Source organism: Gadus macrocephalus, chromosome 9, assembly GCF_031168955.1.
Source record: "Gadus macrocephalus chromosome 9, ASM3116895v1".
Classification (NCBI taxonomy): Eukaryota; Metazoa; Chordata; class Actinopteri; order Gadiformes; family Gadidae; genus Gadus; species Gadus macrocephalus.
In genome coordinates, this window is record NC_082390.1 from 17,140,693 (window position 1) to 17,163,991 (window position 23,299).

A 23,299-nucleotide genomic window follows, 5' to 3' on the forward strand; every position below is an offset into this window, starting at 1 on the left:
TTTAACATTTCAACCCACTATTTTACTTTAAATGAATCTATTTTTGCAGTAGCCTAGTCAGCTTGCACATTTTCAGCCCTTGTCCATATAGCATATTCAATTACTTATTCTATCATCCGAATAAAACCAATGTTAAGGCTATATTAACATGGATCACTGTGTTCTGGTCGTAGCCTACTCATTGTTATGTTTAGGTCTACCAGGGCTTTAAACAGCTCGCCGATCTGCTGCGGGATCCACTCCGTGTTTTCCTCAACGCTTTTAACCACCTTATCCGTAGCACTGTGTGAGTGTTTCTGTGAGGGAAGCCGACTCTTGTTTACAGCAGTGATTCTACGAGTGGACACCGACAAGCCTACATAAGGCAAGTCGTTGGATTTCAGCTTGTACTTTGTGCTAAGGGAGTCTTTTAAGGAAAAATAACAATAACCAACTCTGGACGGCTTCTGGGACATAGGAAATCTTCCTCCAGTCTGGCGAACACATCATCTGCTGGGAGATCCATTCTCTTGCGTGGCACAATCATTTTTTTCAGCTGCAAATTCGGCGGACTGCATTTACTGCAAGGATAAGGCCACGGCTCCCCTCCATGGATTAGCCCAAAGGTTTTCATTCATTTTGTTTTTTTTATTCCGGACACCGCTCTGCGTGTTTCAGCGTGTTTTTCCATTAAACTAACGTATTTTCCCCGTAGAGACATTTGCTCGGAAACAGTGAGCGGCAGTGAGGGAATATTCTGGTGTGCTCACAAACATCGCCCTTTTACCACCAGGGCCGCATTCTGCTGTGCTTCAAGAGATGGAGACCGAGGATGTGGATTACCATCTTGGATCGAGTCAAATCTGTGGCTTGTGTGCCCCACCGGCAGACGTCGAATTGTTGTGTGCTGGGCAACAATAACAAACTGTTTTAGTCGATTTGTTCTCGTTCATTTCCACCCAAAGGAATTGGGTATATTGGATGCTACTTAAGGATTTGAAGGGCTGTAGTCACCTACGACTTGTTTGGGCTCGATCACACGTTGCTCTTATTTTTAAGGCTATACACGCCTATGTACTGAATGTTTCAACAGACTTCACGTCGTCGTTCGAGTGATTTAATTTTCTTTTGGAGCAGTGGCGATTAAATGAAAGAACCAGGAATGAGATCTCAAAGACGGAGGAGCAGCACGACCTTGTTTTGGGGTCTGATGCTGTCTGTCTTGACTCTGCTCTGCGTTCGGCCAAGCTGTGGAGAGAGTGAGTATTCAAATATGTTGTTCCTCTTATGTATATTGGCTACATTTATAACCAATGACTATATTTTACACATCCCATGCACGACAGTGTTTGTGTGGATGTGGAAGTGAAAGGTGCTGTTGTTGACGTCAGTTATTGATGCAACATTTGTTTCCAAGATTGAGGATGTCATTCCATTTAGGTAAATAATTGCGTTAAATAAGGTGTTGCTTTTTTCTACAATATAGGCTCTTTTAAGAAAGTGTGACATTATCCCTATAATGACTATTGCAATGTGTTGAGTAGCCTATATCATGGGTGTAGGGTTTGTTGACGTTTCATATGTTGTATATTCCTGTTGCTGCATAAATGCATAACACAAAACAATATCTCCCAGTTTCCTGCAGACACATTGGCTTTTACAGATCTATGTTCTAGTTTCTGGAGCAGTGGTGAAGGTTACTACGACCATGTGGCCATTTTGCATTTCAGTGTGTCTGCGCATGAACACGGAATATCCTAAATGTGCTCTTAGTCGAAGATGGTTTGATTCAATATTGAAGGAATACAGCCCAAAAATATCGCACCCACCGATTTAAACAGTGTTAACTGCAAGGGCAAACGGCACACACACTTGTATTCAATGATCAACCCGCATGTTTTTTCATCAACATAAATATATAAGGCTACACGTTGCAAAATATGCCTACTACAGACCATATTGCATGCGTCTTCCTTTTTTCGTTTATTCAACCAGTGACCACCTGGCCAATATCTCTGATCCAATCACTGTTTCCTGTGGTAAGATATATTTCCATGTCTCTGGAGTTCAACGTAGATCTATTCGTTGTGTAGCTCATTTGCAACTGAATTTGCATCGTTTCTGGGAAAGGTTAAATTCATGTTATCTTTGATGTTAAGGTTTATGATAACTTTGAATGACTGGGTTGACTTGTTTACGTTTTATCTATGTTTTACCGGTCATTGTTATTTGTTTGCAATGACAATGGAATAATGAGCTTTTCTTTGAGAAATGGGCCCAGGCAATATTTATATTTGGTATTAAATATATGTGATGTTAAAATATAAATACACCATAGGTCTATTTTCAAGTTCAAATAAATCCCACGTTTATAATTTATTTTATTGTTTTTTTTTATTGTTCAAAACAAGTTCTTATTTTAAAACCACCTCCTTGAGGCCATGGGTGGTGTTCACACAATGTCAAATAATAATCCGATGACAATCTCTATTTGATCTCCTACTTGTTGTTCAGTCAATCATTGCCCATGAAAGTCAACAAAACCACACGGCGTTGACAGAGGTATGGAATAAAGCGGCATCTACGGAGAGATTATCTTTTGAGCATTGTGCCCTACAGTGTGTCTTGTTGATATACTTTGACGTGGGAATGAGGTATGACGGTAAACCATGACTATCATGAAAACATCCTAAAGAACAATCAATTGAAAAGAGATAGAAAAACAAAATGTGAACTCCGATAACCCGACCAGAGAAATATGCGGTTTGTCTCTGTGTCCAGCTGAGCTAGACACCGATTGAATGTATGAGTGTAGGTGTTACTATTAAGCTTGGAGTGTCTTTGGTCTGCTGACTCCCAGAGGGAACACACCGTAATGGTGACTCACCACCAGAGCATCTTTTTTGAATGACACTTAACAACCTGTGGCCAATCTCTTTGGTAATCTAATGGCAAAGACTGAGAACTTAAAACCTTACTCTAATCCCTCCATCTTTGTATACCATGTATCAGGTGACACGCCGTAGGTTTTAAAGGCAGGGTTGCAATTCAGTCTCTTGATCGGCTGAATTCTGGGCCGAGCATCCGATATTGAGGACACAACGAGGCCTCCATTAAGGAGCACTTAATCTTTCCACCAGTAAAATGTAATTAAACTCCCTTTTTAACTTGTACCACAGTAAACTTTCCAAGCTGTGGCTTTCAAGTACACAGCAAACAAGTATGAGAGAGAGAGAGAGAGAGAGAGAGAGAGAGAGAGAGAGAGAGAGAGAGAGAGAGAGAGAGAGAGAGAGAGAGAGAGAGAGAGAGAGAGAGAGAGAGAGAGAGAGAGAGAGAGAGAGAGAGAGAGAGAGAGAGAGAGAGAGAGAGAGAGAGAGAGAGAGAGAGAGAGAGAGAGAGAGAGAGAGAGAGAGAGAGAGAGAGAGAGAGAGAGAGAGAGACTCTCTCTCGGTGTTTGGAAATAGAATGAGCAAAAATACACTCGTCGGGGAAACAGACATGGTTTTGTTAAGTGGAAGAGTAGTGAGTTTGTGAAGCGTTTTATTGGCTTTTGCATTTCACATGGCCAGTTTCTCTACAGCGTGGATGGTTTGGACTCATGCTTCTTCTTACTTTGGATCATCAGTCTCCGCGATTACATTCAAACAGCCCTCCTTAAATAGATGTGTTGGCAGCGACTTCTGTGCTGGCGACGTACAAGAGTAGAGACACCTTTTGCAAGACTCCCAGTGGACCTGACTTTGTTTCACTTCTTTATCGTGATCGCTCCTGCAAAACCTGAAGCAGCATTGTCACAATTTTTCTTCAATCCTCTATCCATTTCTTTGGCATCTTGTTTGAATGTTTGTTTTGTTTGTGTCTTTTGTTTTGCGTCTCAGAGTTGGGGGCCACTATTTTCAAATTCCTCCATCTATTGAGGTAGGCTCTGCCATGTCCTGCATTGTGTGCTTTCTTTTGCTCTGATAACAACATTGTCAATACAAGCACACTGAGAGAATTGGTGGAATACATAATATTATCAACGTGAGTGCTTATTGAGGTCATCAAGGACTCACTCACTCACTGCTTGTGCTCCAATGCACTTGTTAACAAAAGGGAGAATGTTTGCCAGCCTAACGAGCAGTGAGAAAATTGACTGGGTTTCGGGTCAAATCGGGTTTGGCGTATACCGTCAAACGATGAGGACATCTTGACAGATTTCATTTTCACTACGGTTCAACTGTGTGTGTGTGTGTGTGTGTGTGTGTGTGTGTGTGTGTGTGTGTGTGTGTGTGTGTGTGTGTGTGTGTGTGTGTGTGTGTGTGTGTGTGTGTGCGTGTGCGCGCTCCAGTAGGGCCCCACATGGTGATCGTGTGAGGCCCCGTACATGCCCCTGTATGGCGCTGGGGAAGTGTGTCACTGGGCTATTTTGTGAACGGGCAGTGCCATGCTGTCCTATTGCTCCTAGGGGCTGCCAGCTGAGGCTTATAATGCTTAATTAAGCTCTTTATTTCAAGTGGGCTACCATTTGATTTGCTCATACAGTCTTTTGGCCGGTTGCATTATCATACATGATGTGCCGTCTGCCTAATGGGTTTGAGGGAGTCGTAATGTTGTGCTGGATGAATGCAATGTTAGTTCTTCTAGATCCAAAAGAAAGCATATATTTTCATCACAAATGTATGTGGCACAAACAATTGTCAGATGCAAGACTGAAACATAGTGTATGAAATGTATCACTCAAGTAACCTACGTGCATAAACATCCACTCATTTCTTGCTGTAGGTTCAAGGACAACTACAACATCTCAGAAATGATTACATACAACTTTACCTACAGCACACATAGTGCTGTATCAATAGCATTGTTTCTGTTTCATTTTTTAACTATTCTAAATCATACCCCATTTGACAAACCTGAACTTGGATGTAAACAGTTTCGTAAACATTTCATATCAACATTATTGACTGTAACTCCTTGAAAGTTAGGTTAGGAAAGCATTACCCCAGGAGCAGGGTATTTCTAATAGTGATGTTCATGCACCAAATAATCAATACAGCATCACTTTTTCAATCTTCAGAAATAGTGTAGAGTACCTAAACATCTCATAGGGCAATGTTCCGTCAGGTTTATTTGTACAAATTTGTATTTTACTGAAGTATATTTTCTGTTATCACTGCATTGCATGTAATGCTGTTTGCTTTCTCTGGGTTAAGAACAGGCTTATATTTATTCTGTATTCAAATTGAAAGAACTTTCATCATCTTTTTCAATTTCTCTTTTGAATTTTGAAATGTGTTTTCGGAAACTGCCTAAAGCTTGTAGCAGTTCTAGTCTTTTGAACATAACGCATGAAAGGTTTGAATCAAGTCTCAACATCAATGCAACGTGTACGTGTACCACAAGCATCTAATTAACATAAAAGTATCTCTCACCTAGAAGATGAAATGGAATAAAGCAGTACAGCATATCTTAAATCATAGTTAGTGGTGTTGCACCATCACAACAGCAAAGGTCATTGTATTTGAAATACTTCTAGTTGTGAACAGTGCATTCTTTTAAGTAAGTCAACGCTGCTTTGGAATTTGGTCAAACACTACTTCCAGGAACTATTAAACTTGCTTACTTCCGTTGTTAATTTAAAAAAAAAAGTCTACAATGCCAGGCATGTTTGCATTCACGTAGCCCTCCTTCCCCTTTCAAAGACGGGAGTGAGAGAGAGAGACTGCTTGTGAGGGGGCAGGAATGGCAGTGTAGTGTTACTGTTTGGGGTGAGACATGCCAGTAGTGTTTGAAGTGATAGCTACTATAGGGGAGTGTGCCACCCAGACCAGCAGTCGGATGACTTCCAGTATGTGGGGGATTAGGGGCGCTGCTGGCAGGTGTGAGGGGATATGACTGGGCTGTTACCAGCTCTCTCCTTCGGATATATATTTTTTCATAGCCATTAACTGGAGAGCATTGGTATACTAAATAACATTTTCAACCAGTTCCGGTGTGAGGCACATATTCTTCAAGACGTGGTTGATATTTGATCATCCTATTTTGAAGAAAGTGTGTTATTGTTGAATGGTACAATGTTTTTTGTCTTTGTAGAACAAATAACTTTTGTCGATAGCATTTTGATAATAGCATATAATATATAAAGAATCAAATGCTATAATATCGGAAAGGCTTTCATTTTACCTTATTGTAGATGGTTCTCAATAATAGTATTAACATTGACAAGCTATAGATATTATTTATCCCAGTTTCAGATTCTGTGGCTAACGGAAAATAACTCAACCATTAATTTCTCCTAGCAGCCATGAACCCTCTTATTGGGTTGGCCATCATAGCCTTTCTAATCCTGTGGGAAGAGCTGTTTGGTATTTTAATTTGTGTAAATATTTCCAGTCATTGACTGCTCACTTTTCTATTGGTGTACTTTTTGTTCATGTTTTAGCAACTTCTTGAAACCATCCGTAACCTGATGCCTCTCCTTTGTCGACCAATGAAACCATCAGCTACCTGACACCTCTCCTTCCTGACCAATGAAACCATCAGCTACCTGATGGCTCTTCCAGTCCCTCCAGGATTTCGCAGGCCTTTTTTGAGTTTGTCGCGGCCTAAAATGCCTGATGAGCTTTTCTAAAAAGTTGCGATGAAAGTTGCAGTGTTTTTAATGATTTTGTTGCGATAACGGTGCGAGAGGAAGTGAAAGTTGCGATAAAAGTTGCGATATTCCTGATGTTATTACTGCAATTTTCCCAGTGTAATTTGTTAAATATTAAGTTATTACTGAAAAAAACATTAATGAAAAGAACAAAAACACTTGAGAAATGGTCTTATGAATAATTGATTCTTTCCGCGCTGGCAATTGACTTAGATGCAACAGCCTGTGTCAGTGATCTGCCTCGTCGTCTGACATCCGGCCTGCAGTTCTGTAGTTATCTTTCGCGGTGGCAAAATGCTTATCAATGTAAGATTTCCGCTTATTTTCATCCACAATATTGCATGCAGTGCAAAATAATTTTCCCCTGCTTTCATGTAGAATAGCAGGATACTGCTTTTACAATTTACAATCGGGGCATTTAGCAGACGCTTTTATCCAAAGCGACTTACATCGTTTAATACACACATTGACAGACTGACGGCAGAGTCAACCATGCAAGGCGACAGCCAGCTCGTCAGGAGCAGTTGGGGTTAAGTGTCTTGCTCAGGGACACATCAACACTCAGCTAGGAGGAGCTGGGGATTGAGCTAGCAACCTTTCGGTTACAAGACAACTGCTCTACCTCCTGAGCTAAGCCGACCCCTTTTCGCAATCTTTCGCAGTTATCTTGATCTGCAAGTGTGAAACGTTGGACACGCACATGCTGCATGAATGCTTGAATCGCTTGAAGTAGTAAACACGAAAGTAAAGCGGAAGGTAGTTTGTCGACATCAGTTCAAGACGACGCCCCTGATTGGTCAAATTTGCAGGAAAGTTGCGGTGGTTGGTTATAATTGCGACACCGCACTCAATTCGCGGTGATTGGTTGATGTTGCGTTGAAGTTGCAAATCGCAACATCGACAAATCCTGGAGGGTCTGCTCTTCTTGCTCAACAAATGACGGTTTTAATATTTGGGGCAGTGCAAGTCCACTGTGTGTGTATGTGCGTTGTCACAGAAGTGCATTCAGGCCTCAATTTGTGCGACCTTTACTCCAATTACTACATCATGTAATCATGAATTATAGTTTTGTTGTCAAACTGAATTTTAGGCATGGCTGCCCTTTTAAGTTCAACAGCAAAATGCAAGAATGTCTGGTGGCTTAACTGCCAGCAAATGGCAGTTCAATCCCTTGTTTCTAGGAAATTATTGGAATTCCTCGTACTTAACATGCCTAATTAGACGAACAAGGGACAGCAACCAGGAGTTTCACTGTTGCTTGCTTATTTTGTGATATTACCATGGTGCAGTGCTAATGAAAGGCCGGTTAAACATGAATAGCCTATTGTAATAACTACAACTGTGAACTTTCCCAAGAAAGGTATCGGTGATACAGACGTCAAACAATCTGATCTGGTCCAGAGTCCAAACTGAAAAATTCTCCATTCCCAATTGGTCACCTCCCCTGTTTAGAACATAAATATCTGAGGGGGCTTCAGATGTTAATGTCTGATAATAAAGGTATCAAGGCATCACTGCAGTCTCCCTCTCTGCTCCTCCAGTCTGTATAGCCAGACACCCCCTGATTAGATATGTCTCCGTCAGGAGGTGGCGCCCATAGTTTTTTTCTTTACTAACAAACAAATTAGTCTTTGTATTTCAGTGGACCCTCCCCCCTTTCAATGATGGCTGGAGGAGCAGGAGAACTCAGTAAAACAAAGAGGACATGCACCTCCATTGCTCCGAAGCCCGGGGCATTTGTGGAATTTGGAAAAAGCTAATTGTTTTTTTCCTGAAGTAATCATTTCCGTTCTAAGTTTGTAGCTGCCCAAACTTAGAGTGTGAGTGTGAGTGTGTGTGTGTGTGTGTGTGTGTGTGTGTGTGTGTGTGTGTGTGTGTGTGTGTGTGTGTGTGTGTGTGTGTGTGTGTGTGTGTGTGTGTGTGTGTGTGTGTGACAATGTGGCTACTGTTTCTGGTGGCAAAATGTGAACAATGTTCTTCCAACCATTGGCCACCTTTTGTCAACACTGAAGTGGATCCTCCTCTGCTTTAGGAAGACTTTAAGAACGCGTTTCCACTCTGTTGCAGAGCAACGTGCACCACCCATTGTTTTCCTTTTATACTTCTTCCATAAAGGGTGGATGGCTTTTGTCGCACGATTTTGACACGCTTCCCGATATTTTCGCCATGTCTCTCCGTGGACACTGGTCTTTGGTTTAGAGCTTTGAACGGCCATGTTCTGGAGCCGTGGTTGTTTTTCTCAAAGGCGGCCGTGTGACTGGGCCTGCCTGCCGTCAGAGCATCCTAAGCCGCTCTAAGAACATTAAAGGGTTAGCAGAGAGGTTAGCCATCAAGGCTTAATGTTTCATCCAGTGCAAGGACACCTCGTTAGATGCCCTTCTCCTAATCACCGCCTGTTTGTTTTAAATACTCCTCCGTAATAGTCGATCTTACCGCTCCAATCCAAAGGTCTGGCTTTCTTTAAGTCAGTTTGTTCTGCAACTCCATTGCTGCTGGGTGTTTCCTATTATTACCATCCATTACAACCAGTTTGATGCTTGTATTGTTTTTGCTTTTGCTTGTGTTCCTTGGGTGTGGAAAAGTGTTTTTGTGATCTCGGCTTTTCTTTTCCTACCTAGGAGTATTCACATCATCCATTAATCTGTCATTGAAAATAAGGCGAAATTAGCTGTTGCTCAAACAATAAAAAGGGAAACTGCCGTGAACAACATGGGCCACAGATGAGTCTGGATCGTTTGCGCTCTCGTGTAGATATCATTTTTCAAAGGTGTCATACAATAAAATGCATAAAATATGATAATTTGCTTTCTTGATCATTATAATAATCATAGCGTGATACTAGTTGTGCATAGAAATAACTTTGTAGCGTGTGCACCTGAAATACTTAATCGTTTCTCCGACCCTTCTCAAACCATCCTGAAGCTCAAGCTAACCCCCGTCTCTCTCCCTGCTCTGTCTGTTCAGTCTGCAGTCCCAGCATCGACATTCGTAATGACATCAGCGAGCTGAGGCGCCTGGAGAACTGCACTGTGGTGGAGGGCTTCCTGAAGATCCTCCTCATCTCGGACAAGACCAGCACCCTCAACCAGGAGCTGCTGCGCTCCCTCAGCCTGCCCAAGCTGACCGTCATCACGGACTACCTGCTTTTGTTCCGCGTGGCCGGCCTGGACAGCCTCAGCACGCTGTTCCCCAACCTCAGCGTCATCCGGGGACTCAACCTCTTCCAGAACTACGCCCTGGTCATCTTCGAGATGACCAGCCTGAAGGACATCGGTCTGTACAACCTGAGGAACGTCACGCGCGGGGCCATCCGTATCGAGAAGAACCCCGAGCTGTGCTACCTGGACTCGGTGGACTGGTCCCTGATCATGGGCACGGACGGCAACAACTTTATCAGTGGGAATAAGCAGTCCAAGGAGTGCGGCGACGTGTGCCCCGGCATGATGGAGGACAAGCCGCTGTGCGTGCGCACCCAGTTTAAGGAGAAGTCTGATTACCGCTGCTGGACCTCCAACCAGTGTCAGAAAGGTACGTGGGAGCACATTATTGTTGACAAGGTGTCCTTTAGGCCAGCCTTTTCAAAGACAATTTAAAATGGGTCCATGGTCCCGTTTATTTAGTCAAGTACCTTTTTATTTTTATGACTTTCATTCATGTGTCACAGGAAATAAGAATAGTTTGTTTTGCCTTTATTTGAACAGCTTTGGGGTTATTTGCCTTGCGTAATTATCCACCTTTTGTGTGGCATGCTGTGGCTCTTTGTGAACACGTCTTTGATGGAGTGACCTCTGTTACCCTTTTTAAACTCAAACAAAATGGGACTTTTGATGAAAGAATGCCATTTCATCTTTGGAGTGTTTTTCCTTTGTTGAGTCATGCTGCTGGATTGTCAGTTGGTCATCCATTTCTGCGGCTTGTTTATTGGAGGTAGGTTTCCTCTCAGATCATGCCATTTGAGGAGTGCGTGATGGCTCCGTATACAGCCCTGAGGAAAGGTAAGGCTTACTCTGTTGAGGCTAAACTGTGGGGCCAAGAAGGAAGCTAGTCTACCTGTCTGGACTATGTCTGTTCAATATTTGCCTTAGGGACTGTTTGCAATTTATGGAAAGGGGTACAGAGAGAATTCTGGTGGAGAGAGAAAGTCATCTCAGCATGGCAAGGCATTTTGGAAGAGTTCAGGAGAGGGTCATTTCTGTTTTGGTTGGCTTTTTGATCTCTTCTAAAAGTTGTTTTGGAATTGTAGTCTGCTTTCAAGGTTTCAAACTTCGGATATTCGTTAGTTTTCAAAGCAAACATCTGACTTCCCGATTTGTGGAAGAACTAAAAGGAAAAATCGTTCCATTCATAGTGTGCATCTTTCACTGCCTTAAACGTAGCAGGCAGACCCCACTTCCTCAGAATCTATCTTGCATTTATTTTATCACTGGGATATTCAGGTGAAATGTAACCTAGCCTTTTACGCACACTCCCCAAATATGCGTAGACGTTAAATATCTTTGGAGTTGCCTTTCTTTGCTGTCCAACAACTCATCTGTTTATCACGTGCAGTCTCCTTTGTTTCCCTGCACATGTTCAATGCGGCAAAGATATTTTTTGGTCCACATTCCTATGGTGTTTACAAAAAAAAATTCAACACATGACTGTGAATATCTTAAAGTCAATAGGCTTTTTGTTTTTGTAAAATAACTATTTTATCAGAAGGCTTTTATACCCAGATTTGAGATAAGACAGATTATATTTTGAATGAATGACGTGGTTTGATATGCTATCATGTTTCCTGTATGTTGATAAAGGGAAGTCCCATTTACTGTACCACTTCCCTTAACATTCTCTCCATTTCACTTTTCCCTCCTTTCTTAATTTTTGTTTCACTCTGTTTCTTTCTGACTTCCTTACTCTGCGAAACGCACAGTAGCCTTGTGACTCATGCAGATACGTCTGTGACGGGGAGGGTACATAATGTTGACCTGGACTTGGAAGGAGCCCATAAAGAAAACATGGCCGCTCCTCATCTGGCTGCCATGTTCCCTGACGCTGTGCGAAAAGATGGTTGACATTTTTTCCCATGAGCTCTTTGCTATTGAGGAATTGTGTACAGTTACATCCCTATACCCCCTCTCCTCCTCTCTCTTCACACTTAGAACAAACGGTAGAAATCAACCTCTGCTTCCTTCCTTTAGCTGCAGCCACTGTTTCTATAGGCCTGTAAGGCTTGTCATTGTCCCCGGGACCCTGGGGACTTCGTGTGCTGGTTGTGTTAAAGGGGTGAAAAGAGCTGCTTAAAGACACTCCTAAAGGTCCATTTAGTCCAAACAGAACAAACAAGGCATAAAATACACAGATGAAATTGTCCCGTTCAAAACTATTTGCATCAGCCGCAACGCGAATATGCAGCATTTTCAAAAAAGAATTGCGCCTGTGAAAAATACAAATGTATTCATGTTTGCAGCCAAAAGTGAAAACAAAGTTATTACTGCGTTCAAGACAACTCGTAAAAAACTCGCCAGACTTGTTCAAAATAAATTTGGCTGCTTCCTACTTTTTCTACAATTACAGGTCGGAAACGCCGTTCTCAGTTGAGAGGTCCGACTTGACCTCAGCAACAACATCCAACATGGCGGCCTTCCTCATTGATGGGAACGAAATTAAAAGTGTTTTTTGTAGCTTTAACACGTCATTTGATGTGTAATTACGCAATATGTGTTTTGCATCATTAATATTTCGCTCTGATTAAAGCAATATGTGGAATTGAGCAAGTATTTTACAGATTTAAATTAGCTAGCCAGGTCTGTCTCCTCTTTTCACATGATTCCAAAAGAAGCATACATTGCTACGTCCTTTCCCTAAAATATCTTATTTATTTAGAGCAGGGGTTCTCAAAGTTTTGACAGCTGAGGGCCAATTTAGGAACCCAAAATTTGACTGAGGGCCGGCAAAGGAAATAAATGTAGGTGGGAAACGCCGTCAGCACCCCAGTGGGGAAAAAAAACATTGCACCGTGGACCTCTTGGAGTGAGGTCAAGTGAGGTCTAAATCACGAAACTGAGGTTACTATACTTATTTATTATTATTATTTTCTTTAACTTACATCTGTATGTCATTGCGGGCCGCCAGGAAAGTTTCTGCCACCATTGGCCCGCGGGCCGCACTTTGAGAACCAATGATTTGACCAAGAGGATTCAAATAGAGTTTCAGACACTTTAAATTCAAGTGTAAAACAGTGTGGCGAGTCGTAATGAAAAGTTGGTGCGCATTTCTTAATACATCAATACTTTGTAGACCATATTTTTTAAGGGTTAGTTCCCTGTTTTTCAACTAAAAGTAGGCTATAACTCTTTCTGGAAAAGCTTGTATCCAAGACAACGCTGTTGCTACTGCACAACTTAATGTTCTAAAAAGAATGAATGAGGCTTTTTCGCAAAATGGATATTGCATCATATGTGTACAGTCCCGTTCTGTTTCATGATTTGTAGTTATATTGGAAAAAATCATAGACTTTTTTCCAATATCGCAGACTTTCTTTCTCTCTTGTTCGTTCGTTTGTTTGTTCGTTCTTCTTCTGAAGTCTAGATGTGTCAGCCTCCTTTCTCCTCAGAACCCCCCTCCCCTAGGCTCCACCCCTCTGCATAATTGCCTTGTTTTTCCCCCCAGTGCAGATGTTCCTTCAAGGGCATAGAGTGGTTTGCTAGTCAATACAGACCAGGCTCCTCTTTAATTACAGCACCCAGGAGGGGGGGGGGGGGGGGGGGGGGGGGGTGCTGTCTGCTGGTACACGATGCTGGCCTCTGGGCATTCTGGGCCTCATGAAACAAACAAGACTCCCTCCGTGTTCCAGCAGATGCACACGGGGCCGGTTTGGAAGTCTCGCTGTGGCTTTAGATGAGCCAGATGCCCCCCCCCCCCCCCCTTTTCTTGTAGTGTTTTGTAGTGAATATAAACACAATGGGGACCGCGGACCGTGGAGGGGCTCCCTCACCGTGGAGGGGCCCTCGGTGAGGGGTCTTTCTTTGGGAGGCGGAGCAAGAAGAGGAAATGTCAGGAGAAATGTCAAGCATAGGAGCTCAGTGGCCAGCTGCCGCCGGGCATGTCTGCGTGCGCGTCAGACTCAGATTACTGGCAATAATTAGTATGGGGGGGGGGGGGGATCAGTGCATGCTTCTTAGAGGAAGTTTCCGACCAGTGGGGAAATTAAGCTAATTGTCTCCTGTTGTAATTTATACATCTAAACTCCTTTTACAGTTGTGAATAGTCAAAAGTGACTCTAAATAGTCAAGCTGTGGTTAATCCGTTTTTTTTCATAATGCAATTACATGTCATGGTTTTTACAGGAGCTTTCACAGTGCCTCAGGCTCACTATAATGGGGTAATTTGTGTGCGTTACAGTTTTGCTTGTTTGCACACAAACTTGAAGCATAAAAGATTACAAATAAACCCCCTTCTGTAGTTCTTGCCCAGCTCCCCTAAGTGATCCTTCATTGTCCCTCGGTATCTCTCCGTCTCCTCCCTCCCGCCGTCCCTCTGTTTCTCACGGATGTTCTCCCTCTCTTGGATCGGCGGTGCGTGTCCTTCCGTTTCCACACTCTCTCCTGCTGCTGCTGCTGCCTGTGAGCGGGGCTGTCGGCGGCTCTGCCTGCTAGAGTGCTCCCGACTTGTTTGCTCGTTGCCGGAGTCATTCTCTCATCACTCCTGTGGCTGTGAACCGGCTCGTTTGGCTCAGCCAAGTTCCTGTGACATCGCATGCTGTTTGCTTTGAGCTTGTTGGTCCCGTGACTCCGTGTGCTCCCTGGCCTGCTTTGGAACCGGACCCCCCGGGGCCCTGCCAGGCCCCCAGGCCTGTCTTGCACCACCCGGACTGGCTCGCCCGGGCCGGTCCCGCAGGCAGGGAAGCACACCTGTGTCAACTCTCCCTCGTGTCCCACGGCCAGGCCGCTCGATGGATTCAGGGACCCGCTCTCTCTCTCCCACAGTTGGGCGGTACTCGGATGGCTTGCGTTTCCCCTTCCGCTGTTGGACTAGGAACTTGCAGTTGAAGGGTGCTGAAGTTTCTCAAGCACTCTGGTTACAAGTCAGACCTCTTTATCCATGTATGCATATTTAGTCCAACATGTCCCCTCAAAGTCTCTAGATGTTGAAATGTATTACAGTCCATAATCTTTAGTTTATAATAAATTATGCATTTTTCATGAAGAGAAGTTTTAATAAATTAACACGTATGCCTTTTTCAATGTACCTGCTATGTCTTGCTTACCTTCTGGACATTCACTTCTAGACAAAGTGAAATGTTTTTGAGCGCTTGCTGTTTTCTGAGAAGATAATTATCCGGATAAGCTTGGATCCCCACCTTTCTTCATTGTAGCTTGCGGAAAAGATGCTGCGTAATTCCATTTGCAAATATCCTCCAGAGCAACGGATATATGCTTCACACTACAGTGTTTTAATAGACCTTGGTTTTCCCGGGGCTCGTGCGCGGGACAGCTATCGTTTTGGTAACGGAAGAAGAGGACCCGACTTCGCTGCACGGAATTTGAACCCCGGGTGTCCCAGTGTTGAACCCAGCGCTGAGACCCAGCAGAGATCAAGTATTTAGGAGTCTTGGCAGTTGGCGCATGTCTCATCTTAGCCTGGGAGAGTTTTGCATTTGTTAATATGTTTACTCCCTGCATGCCAGAGACCAACTCGATATGGCTGTTATGAGTGAAGCCTTGCATGAGCCAAGCTCATGCAGTGGGTAGGGGGGGGGATGTAACCCCAGTAGGGTCAAGAGGGATCAGACTGTACAATGTATGACTGTATGAGCTAATCCTGTATCGTATGCTACCCACTGAACTGATCATCTCTGTACAAGTTTGCGGTTTCATATTTTTAAAGGATCTAATTCATACTAAATAGTTACCCTACACCTGATTGATTGAATTATAGCAGGTGGATGTTTACTGATATTACACTAATGAGAATGCTGTCGGATTGAGCGTGCATGCCATGATTGTTGATGATGCAATCAAGAAAAAATATTGACGGATATAAATAAATTTGGCCATAATGTGGGTGAAACCTTTACGTATGATGAGTTAAATTGTGTTTGAGTGTTGCATTTTGATGTTCATGTTGCATCTTGCATGGCTTAAAAGTCAGCTCTAAAGATCCGCCTAGCCCACACAGGATTTAACGCCACAATTGAATGGCAAAACATATTTGTCCATGGCATGAGTCATTGTTTGGTAAAGGATATGGGAGCCAAAATTTTAATAATATAAAAATTACAAGTAATATTTGCAAGGAAGCTTTGCATCAGAAGCAACAGCCAAACCCGCCAGTATTTCCGGTAGTCTGCTGATGGCGTAAGGTCCAAATGCATCAAATATTATTCAAATCAGCAGATTCCTTTTTTCTTCTTGTTAATACAGGCTATATTGATCGCGAGATAGCCAGCTCAGATTTAGCAGAAAGAAGAAACGTTTGTATGCGAGGTTGTGTTGCCAGGGTGGCCTTGGGCCCTGCCTGATGACGCATGGTTCCGGGTTTAAGGCCACACAGCCGGGAAGTCTTTAATGACTTAGCTAGACCTAATCTAAACGGCTCCCCTCGGGGCCAGCTCCAGCACGCTCTCTCTTAGCTCAGTCCGGGTCCGCACAATGTGCCAGTGTTGGCGCCAAAGGAAGGGATTCATTAGCTCCCTCATGGCCCTGCCACCCTGAACACAGAATCACCAGGTCCATCGCAGACGCTCTGGATAACACACAGGCGTGCGTGCGTGCTCAATGTATTGAGTTCTTCACTTATTACTATGTACTGTAGTAAAGGATGCTGCCACAACTTCAACAATGATGTGATTGAAATTATTTTATTAGGATAACCCCTTGCGATGTACCATCTCGTTTTCCGGGGGTCCTGAATAAAATACCCCTCAAACCTTGCACACATGCAAACAAGATAAACAAAACAGAACAAGACTGAAGCAAACAGCCAAATGTCATTAACATTTGTATATAAAAAATATAAATAAACTATTTACATGCTATATTCAAAATGCAATGAAAATTGATCGTTAATTCTAACCGCGTTTACATGGACACTTCTGGTGGAAGTGGAAGAACGGCTCAATCGGAATAGAAAATGATCATATATACGCCTCAATCGGAATACACGAGAATGCGCGAGAAACATATGCAAGTACGCTAACCACTTTTGTCAATGCCATATATACGGTACATTTGGAGTGTCAATCATCTCGTTCCACCGCTATTAATAACAGTGTCCATGGAAACGTTGCTAATCGGAATACAATTCTCTGATCTGAGAATTCAAAGAGGTGGTGTAGTCCGCTCTAATCGCTTATTCCGATTGGTTTGGGGTGGGTGCGGCTACTTTTTAACTTATAGAGATGGCATCAGCAGTTGCAGTAGTTCCCAATTTGTCCATTGGTACTTTTATGCACACCGAACTGGGCCGCTGTTAAGGAAAGTGAATTTTTTGCCTGAATCACTTCTTTCTTACCTGCTAAGCAACGTCAACGTCTTTGGCGGACTATTTCTCTGCTTGACAACACTACGAATGGTAATTGTAAAAAGACACAGCCGTGTGAAGATATTTTTTAGCATTAGTTTTATTGTCATTGACGAAATCCTTAATGATCAATTAGCCGATCGTCGATTAATCATGCCCATCCCTGCAAACAACAACAAAAGACACAAAGAGCATACAATTCCAACAAAATACATAACGGGGAATAATAATTGTTACTGATATGTCAGTGAAAATGGGTGTTTCCATCTACGCCCCTCCTCCACCATCGTTCCCCCTCCTGGGCTCTGCTCCAGCCTGCTCCACCCAGCCTCCTCCACCCTCCATATGGGTCAATCACGTTGGTTCATTGTGATCTTTCTGGGCTGGTGTTATGTTCTTCAAACGAGTTGTCTTCACTGAGTACAGAAAACCCGCCCTCGTTGAAACACAACAGAGAGACAATCAGTTGGGTTTGAAGTAGTTCCACTTCTTCATTTGGTTTTATTGGTTGCCTTGGTGCAGGGGTGTTGCTAGACCTAGAGTTTTACTGGGGCACAGACCCCCAACTGCCAACATTTTTTTTTTTACGTGTGCACAATATGAAATATATGGATACAGAAGGGTATGTACGAGCTTCAAAATTGTTGTCACTGTCATACTGTAGGCTATATTAAAGCACTGGTAAAGGTAAAGACGCAAAGATGGATTCATGAGTACCGTACAATTATATTTATTTAAACACATACACATCTCAAAGATTTACAAATAAGGTAACTGACAAATAAACAAAAAGTCTCTTTATGACCTTCACCTCTTTATCAGGAGAAGTCTACACATCTATATTTATTTAGAAGCTGTGTGGAAACAGCATAATTTTGCCAGAACGACATGTACTAAAAAGGCAAGAAACAAGGTTTAAAACGAATAGAATTTCTGACTTAAGGTGAGGTGGCTCATTGCCACCAATCAACCTGGAAAATGTTATAGAACCATCAAAGCTCTTAAATTAAACTAAATAAGGCCATACACTACTGCATAGAGCCTTTTTAAATGATTATTTTTTCACTATTAAGCTGTATCGCCGCACCTTCATGGTGGCAAAGCGGTCAATAACGTGGCTTTGACTCACTTTGCATAGTTGCTCCTTTTCAATGGACAAAAGAGAAAGTTGGTGAAGCCTTCCTTGCCCCATGGTTGACCTAAGCCAGGTGTGGAGCCTTCTCGACACACTGAAAGATCGCTCACAACTACAACTGTTTACAGGAATTGTGAGTGCAATGATCTGAATTATCTGTGTCAATGTTGGGATCATTGTTGGATCCAGTATGTTAAAAACACCCTGTATATCCATAATTTCCTTTTTTGTGTTAAGGAAGTTTTTGTCTAAAACTTCCTCAAGTTTTGAAGACAATTTTTCATTCATTATTCATTTTCCGCGTGGGTGCGTGCACGCATGGTGTGTGTGTGTGTGTGTGTGTGTGCTATAAAACTACAGGCTACAGACGCTCAGTATTGAAAATTTGTGCTAATTATGTGGGCAACATTCGTTAACAGCAATCAAGTTGTCATTGTTTGTGTCAAACAAGTTGTGAATTTGTTGTAACGTTAAAAAAGGAGATGAGTTACTCTGGGCTTTTTCCAGCTCCCGTGGTTTCCAACGAAACATGATCAACAAAAAAACAAGGAATTGAAAGCTACTTACAATATGCCTAGGTTACATTAATTTCCCCTGATGGCAGCAATATTCCACTTTCAGCTGGAATTCACGGTACATCAAAACCACGTGTCTTCTTTAGATTTCAGTTCCCTTTATTTATTCACACAGTTCAGCAGCGGCATTTATTCAGAATCAGAGCCCAAATTAAAGCTGCATTTAGGGCGACTATCACTACCCAGCAGAAAAAATAGATGCACTATAAATGGTTTTGTATAGCAGTCACGAACATGAGCATAGTTGTGGAAATGCTGGTGTTAGAAAACATAGTTGACGGGAATTAAAGTGCTGCACATCGACTGTACAAATGTAGATTATTCATCACAAGAATTTTAATTCAGAAATCGAATAGGCTAATAAACTCTGAATTGTGAGATAAAATTCAGCATTCTGATAATAAAGTCAGAATACTTGGATAAAATCCGAATTCTGATAATTAAATCCAGCATTAAAGGTTCATTTAAGAAGGTTCTCACCAGTCATTTGTCGCCTGGTCGCAGTGTCAAGTTTTTTTTTTTAAAGTAGTTCACTAGTCGTAGCGTGCAAATAAATTGCAGTGTCAGAATTCTGAGAATTTTGTCAGCATTCAGATTTCCCAGAATTCTCTTACACTGCAAATTAAAGCGCTACTACTAGCAAACTAGTTTCAGCGTGACTGGAGAGAACTTCCTTAAATTAACCTTTAATGCTAGATTTGCATCAACGCTATTGTGTGAATTAGTATGGTTCTCTTTCATGGAAGCCGGAAGTGGGAGATTCCTTATTTTTTTTACCATTGTTTTATTAACAAATTTCTCCTACAGGGGATTGATAAAGTTCTATCTAGACTATTGAACAGAAAGAAACACTTGGTCATACTTTACACACTTTCAGAAGAGTCACGTGGACGAATCCGTAAATAACTGATTTTTTTCATTGGTTGTTGCGTTAAATCTTACCCAGATACAATAGGGCTATTTTCTGATTGGCTTTTATGTAGCCCCTTTCGTTTTTTGATTGGCTGGTAAGAGGCAGACTCGACTGAAGACTCCCGAGGCAGCAGGAGATGCACTTGATGAATCCTGCCGATTCCATAGCGAGAGCGGCGCTTCTGCAGATGAATTTAATAATGATCAATGGAATTTTACTGGGGCACTGGAGACTTTTACTGGGGCACGTGCCCCAGTAAAAAGGGGCTGACGACGCCTCTGCCTTGGTGTTTGGGCCGTGAGGCCATCAGGCATGAGTTGGTGGCGAGATGTTTTTTTCTTTTAGGTGAAATAATTTTTTACCCCAGAGGCAAAAAACAGAAGGATATTTAATTTGCTTGACTGCCATGACCAGGTTGTGGAGAGACTCGTAAAAAGCCACAGACTCGCTGCTGCCAGCTATGGCTGACTTTTGTTGTCAACAAGAGTCTCTCTCTCTCTGTCTCTGTCTCTGTCTCTTTCTCTCTCTCTCTCTCTCCCTCTCTCTCCCCGTCTCCCTGTCTCTGTCTATGTGTGTGTCTCTCTGTCATGTGTGTATTTCTACTTCAAATCACATCATGTTCATTCACAACAGTTTGTTCATTGTGTGTGTGTGTGTGTGTGTGGCGTATGAACAGCTGGGCTCATTGACTATTGATAGCCGGTCCCGTGAGTGTACCCCATGTCTGTCCTCTTTGCGGTGCACAAATATTTCATCTGAAGCGCCGACAGATTGCCGCCTTTTTTACCAGAAATCCATTCATAGCATTGATCGACCAAAATAGATCCTGTTTGACACTCAACGAGAGAGAGAGAGACACACACACACACACACACACACACACACACACACACACACACACACACACACACACACACACACACACACCACACACACACACACACACACACACACACACACACACTCTCTCTCTCCAGCATTCCATCCCTCTGCACGTTGACACATTTTTCCTTTCCGTGTGTGTGTGCGCGAGCGCCTATTAGCTACCCAGCACCGCTGGCGATGGGCGGCATGCTGCCTTCTGGCCGTGCGGCGCGGAAGCCGTGACTCATCCTCTGCTCTCAGCACTCATTCATAAATTTGTGCGAATACTATAACTTCCTCTTGCCGCTCTGCGAGCCTCCCTCCCCCTCCCCTGCGGCTCTGTGCCGGGTTCCGCTCAGCCAGGAAGGATGAGGCCCATCTGAGCGCGTTAGTGACGCTCTCCGCAGATCCAACAGCTAGAAGTGTGTGTGTGTGTGTGTGTGTGTGTGTGTGTGTGTGTGTGTGTGTGTGTGTGTGTGTGTGTGTGTGTGTGTGTGTGTGTGTGTGTGTGTGTGTGTGTGTGTGTGTGTGTGGTGTGTGTGTGTGTGGTTGTCGACACCCGCCTAATGGCCACAGGTGTCTCCAGGGAGGGTAGCGCGGCTCTGGCCACCTCCAGCCTCTTGGCCTGGCCCTCTTGGCGGTAAGGCGTCCCCTTGGCCGGCGGCCCTGGGTGGACCACTCCAGGGCAGCCATCGCCAGTTTGTTGCTTTGTTAGCATCCGTGGCCCCCCCCCCCCCCCCCCCCCCCCCCCCCCGGACAAATTGGCCTTCAACAACCCCCCGCACCACACTCTTCCCCCCTCCCCCTAAAAAAACCTGTCTCAGACTGTAGAAGGGTCCCCGTGTGGTTTTGGGAGGGTAACCCCAAAGCGGCGAGTCGGACGGCTTTATGGGCCTGCATTCCTCTGCGTGGTCCAGGAAGTGGATCCTACGCCCGGTGACACGCAGCACCTGGTGAGGGGAAGAGGGGGGAGTGGTGGTGGTGGTGGTGGTGGTGGTGGTATCATCCACGCCCGACGCTAAAGAGGCAGTATATTTACCGGGCAGACCTCTTGGTCTGACAGCAGCTCGTTAGTGTGTCAGATTAAATATAGTGCCCCCCTTCCCTCCCGCCTGGCCCCACCCCTCACGGCGTTCTGAGTCACCAAGAGGGGGGGGGGGGGGGGGGGGGGGGGGGGGGGATAGGCTGCGTCACTCGGGGGGCCCTCGCCTCCACCTCATTCATCCTCGCCGAATAGGACCCTTTTATTAACTATACTATTATTAACTCCGTTATTAACTTTCATCGGGTGGCAGGCGGCACAAGAATCGATACGGCTGGTGCCAAATATCGATATTTTAGAGAATAAAATAAGGAGCTCTAAACAGATTTCCTAGCTCCTGGAGGTGGCGTTCCACACATGAATAACATGGAACTAGCCAAAGACGAGTAAGTGGTAACTCGGTTTGCGATATTATCGTTATCGTGGGCCATGGTATTACTATGGCTCCCACCCCTAGTCTAGACTGCTTCCATTGGTTAATCGCATCCACTGCTGATCGAGTGAAGGTAGGGTTAACGGGAGGGGGGTTCGTACCCAACACTCCAAGGGGTGTGTGGGAGTGTAGGTGCATTCACCTCCTTTTCGTCGGCTCTTTCCCTCCCGTGTCTGACAGGAGCATTGTTTTCTTGTTCTGCGCCCCAACGGACCTTTTTGTCTTGAATGACTGGTCTGGGCTCGTCCATCTTCTGGTTCCCCTCGCTTTCCACCCGCCCTCACCCATTAGTGCATCAATTACAGAGAGCAGGAGTGGAGGCTGGCTGCCGGGCTGTTTGCACTTGACCGACCCGTCTCCCCAGTCTGTCTCCTCCAGTCTCACAGCCATGACAACCACTTAAACCCGGGCCCATACATGTATATTCATCTTGGGGAGCCCTAATCCTAATTGAGTGGTTTTGCTCTCTCCTAGCGCACAGACCGCTCTACCTCTCTCTCCATTGCTCCGGTAGACTAATGTCCAATGTGTAACCCTGTTAATCTGGCTGGTTGTTGTTGTTGTTGTTTTGGTTATTTTCGCTGGCCATCAAGGTAATTAAATAAAAAAATAAGTGCTGGGCTATATATTGCATTTATATGCGATAGAGTTATGTTCGGCATTTCGGCCGTCCATACTTCCTGTCCGGCGTCGGCGGGGCCGTAAGCCTTTGTCCCGGGTCAGGCGTGTACTTGCTTGTAAAAGGCATGTTTTTGCATTCCTCCCGCCTCCCTGCGGGATCTATGGTGTTATCATCCTGTCACACGCTTTCATTACTTCTTACTCACCGTTTGTGTGTGTGTGTGTGGCACCATGCAGATGTTCAGGAAAGTCCCCGCCTTCTAATGCCCGCCTCTTGGTCCGTCTTTGTGTTTGTCTCTGCCACTCTCTAAGCCTGCCTCTCTCGCTCTGTCTCTGTCTCTCTCTGTCTCTCTCTTTGTCTCAGTCTCTGCGTCTCTTTCTAGAGAGACTCCATTGAGGCTCTCTATGAGAGTTCCTATTTGTACTATCATCATTTTGAATCGCCCCGTAGCCAGATTCGTGCCCCTCGCAATCTACTGTAAATCTTATCGTGGGGTGCGGTCCGTCGACATGTCGGTCCAATGTCATACATTTTCTAACGAAAATTTCCTATTTGACAATTTTGTGTATTTTTAAAGCAAAATGTAAGGCAAAATGTAA

General features: G+C 43.9%; 1 protein-coding gene across 1 annotated transcript in view; it reads left to right on the forward strand.

Annotated features, from left to right (window-relative positions):
• Positions 1-249: 249 nt before the first annotated feature.
• igf1ra (insulin-like growth factor 1a receptor) overlaps positions 250-23,299 on the forward strand; it is a 69,505-nt gene continuing 46,455 nt past the window's right edge. The window contains exons 1-2 of the mRNA XM_060061238.1: positions 250-1,238; positions 9,578-10,141. Coding sequence (XP_059917221.1) covers positions 1,127-1,238; positions 9,578-10,141 — 676 coding nt within the window. The 5' untranslated portion in view covers positions 250-1,126. The remainder of the gene's footprint in view (positions 1,239-9,577; positions 10,142-23,299) is intronic.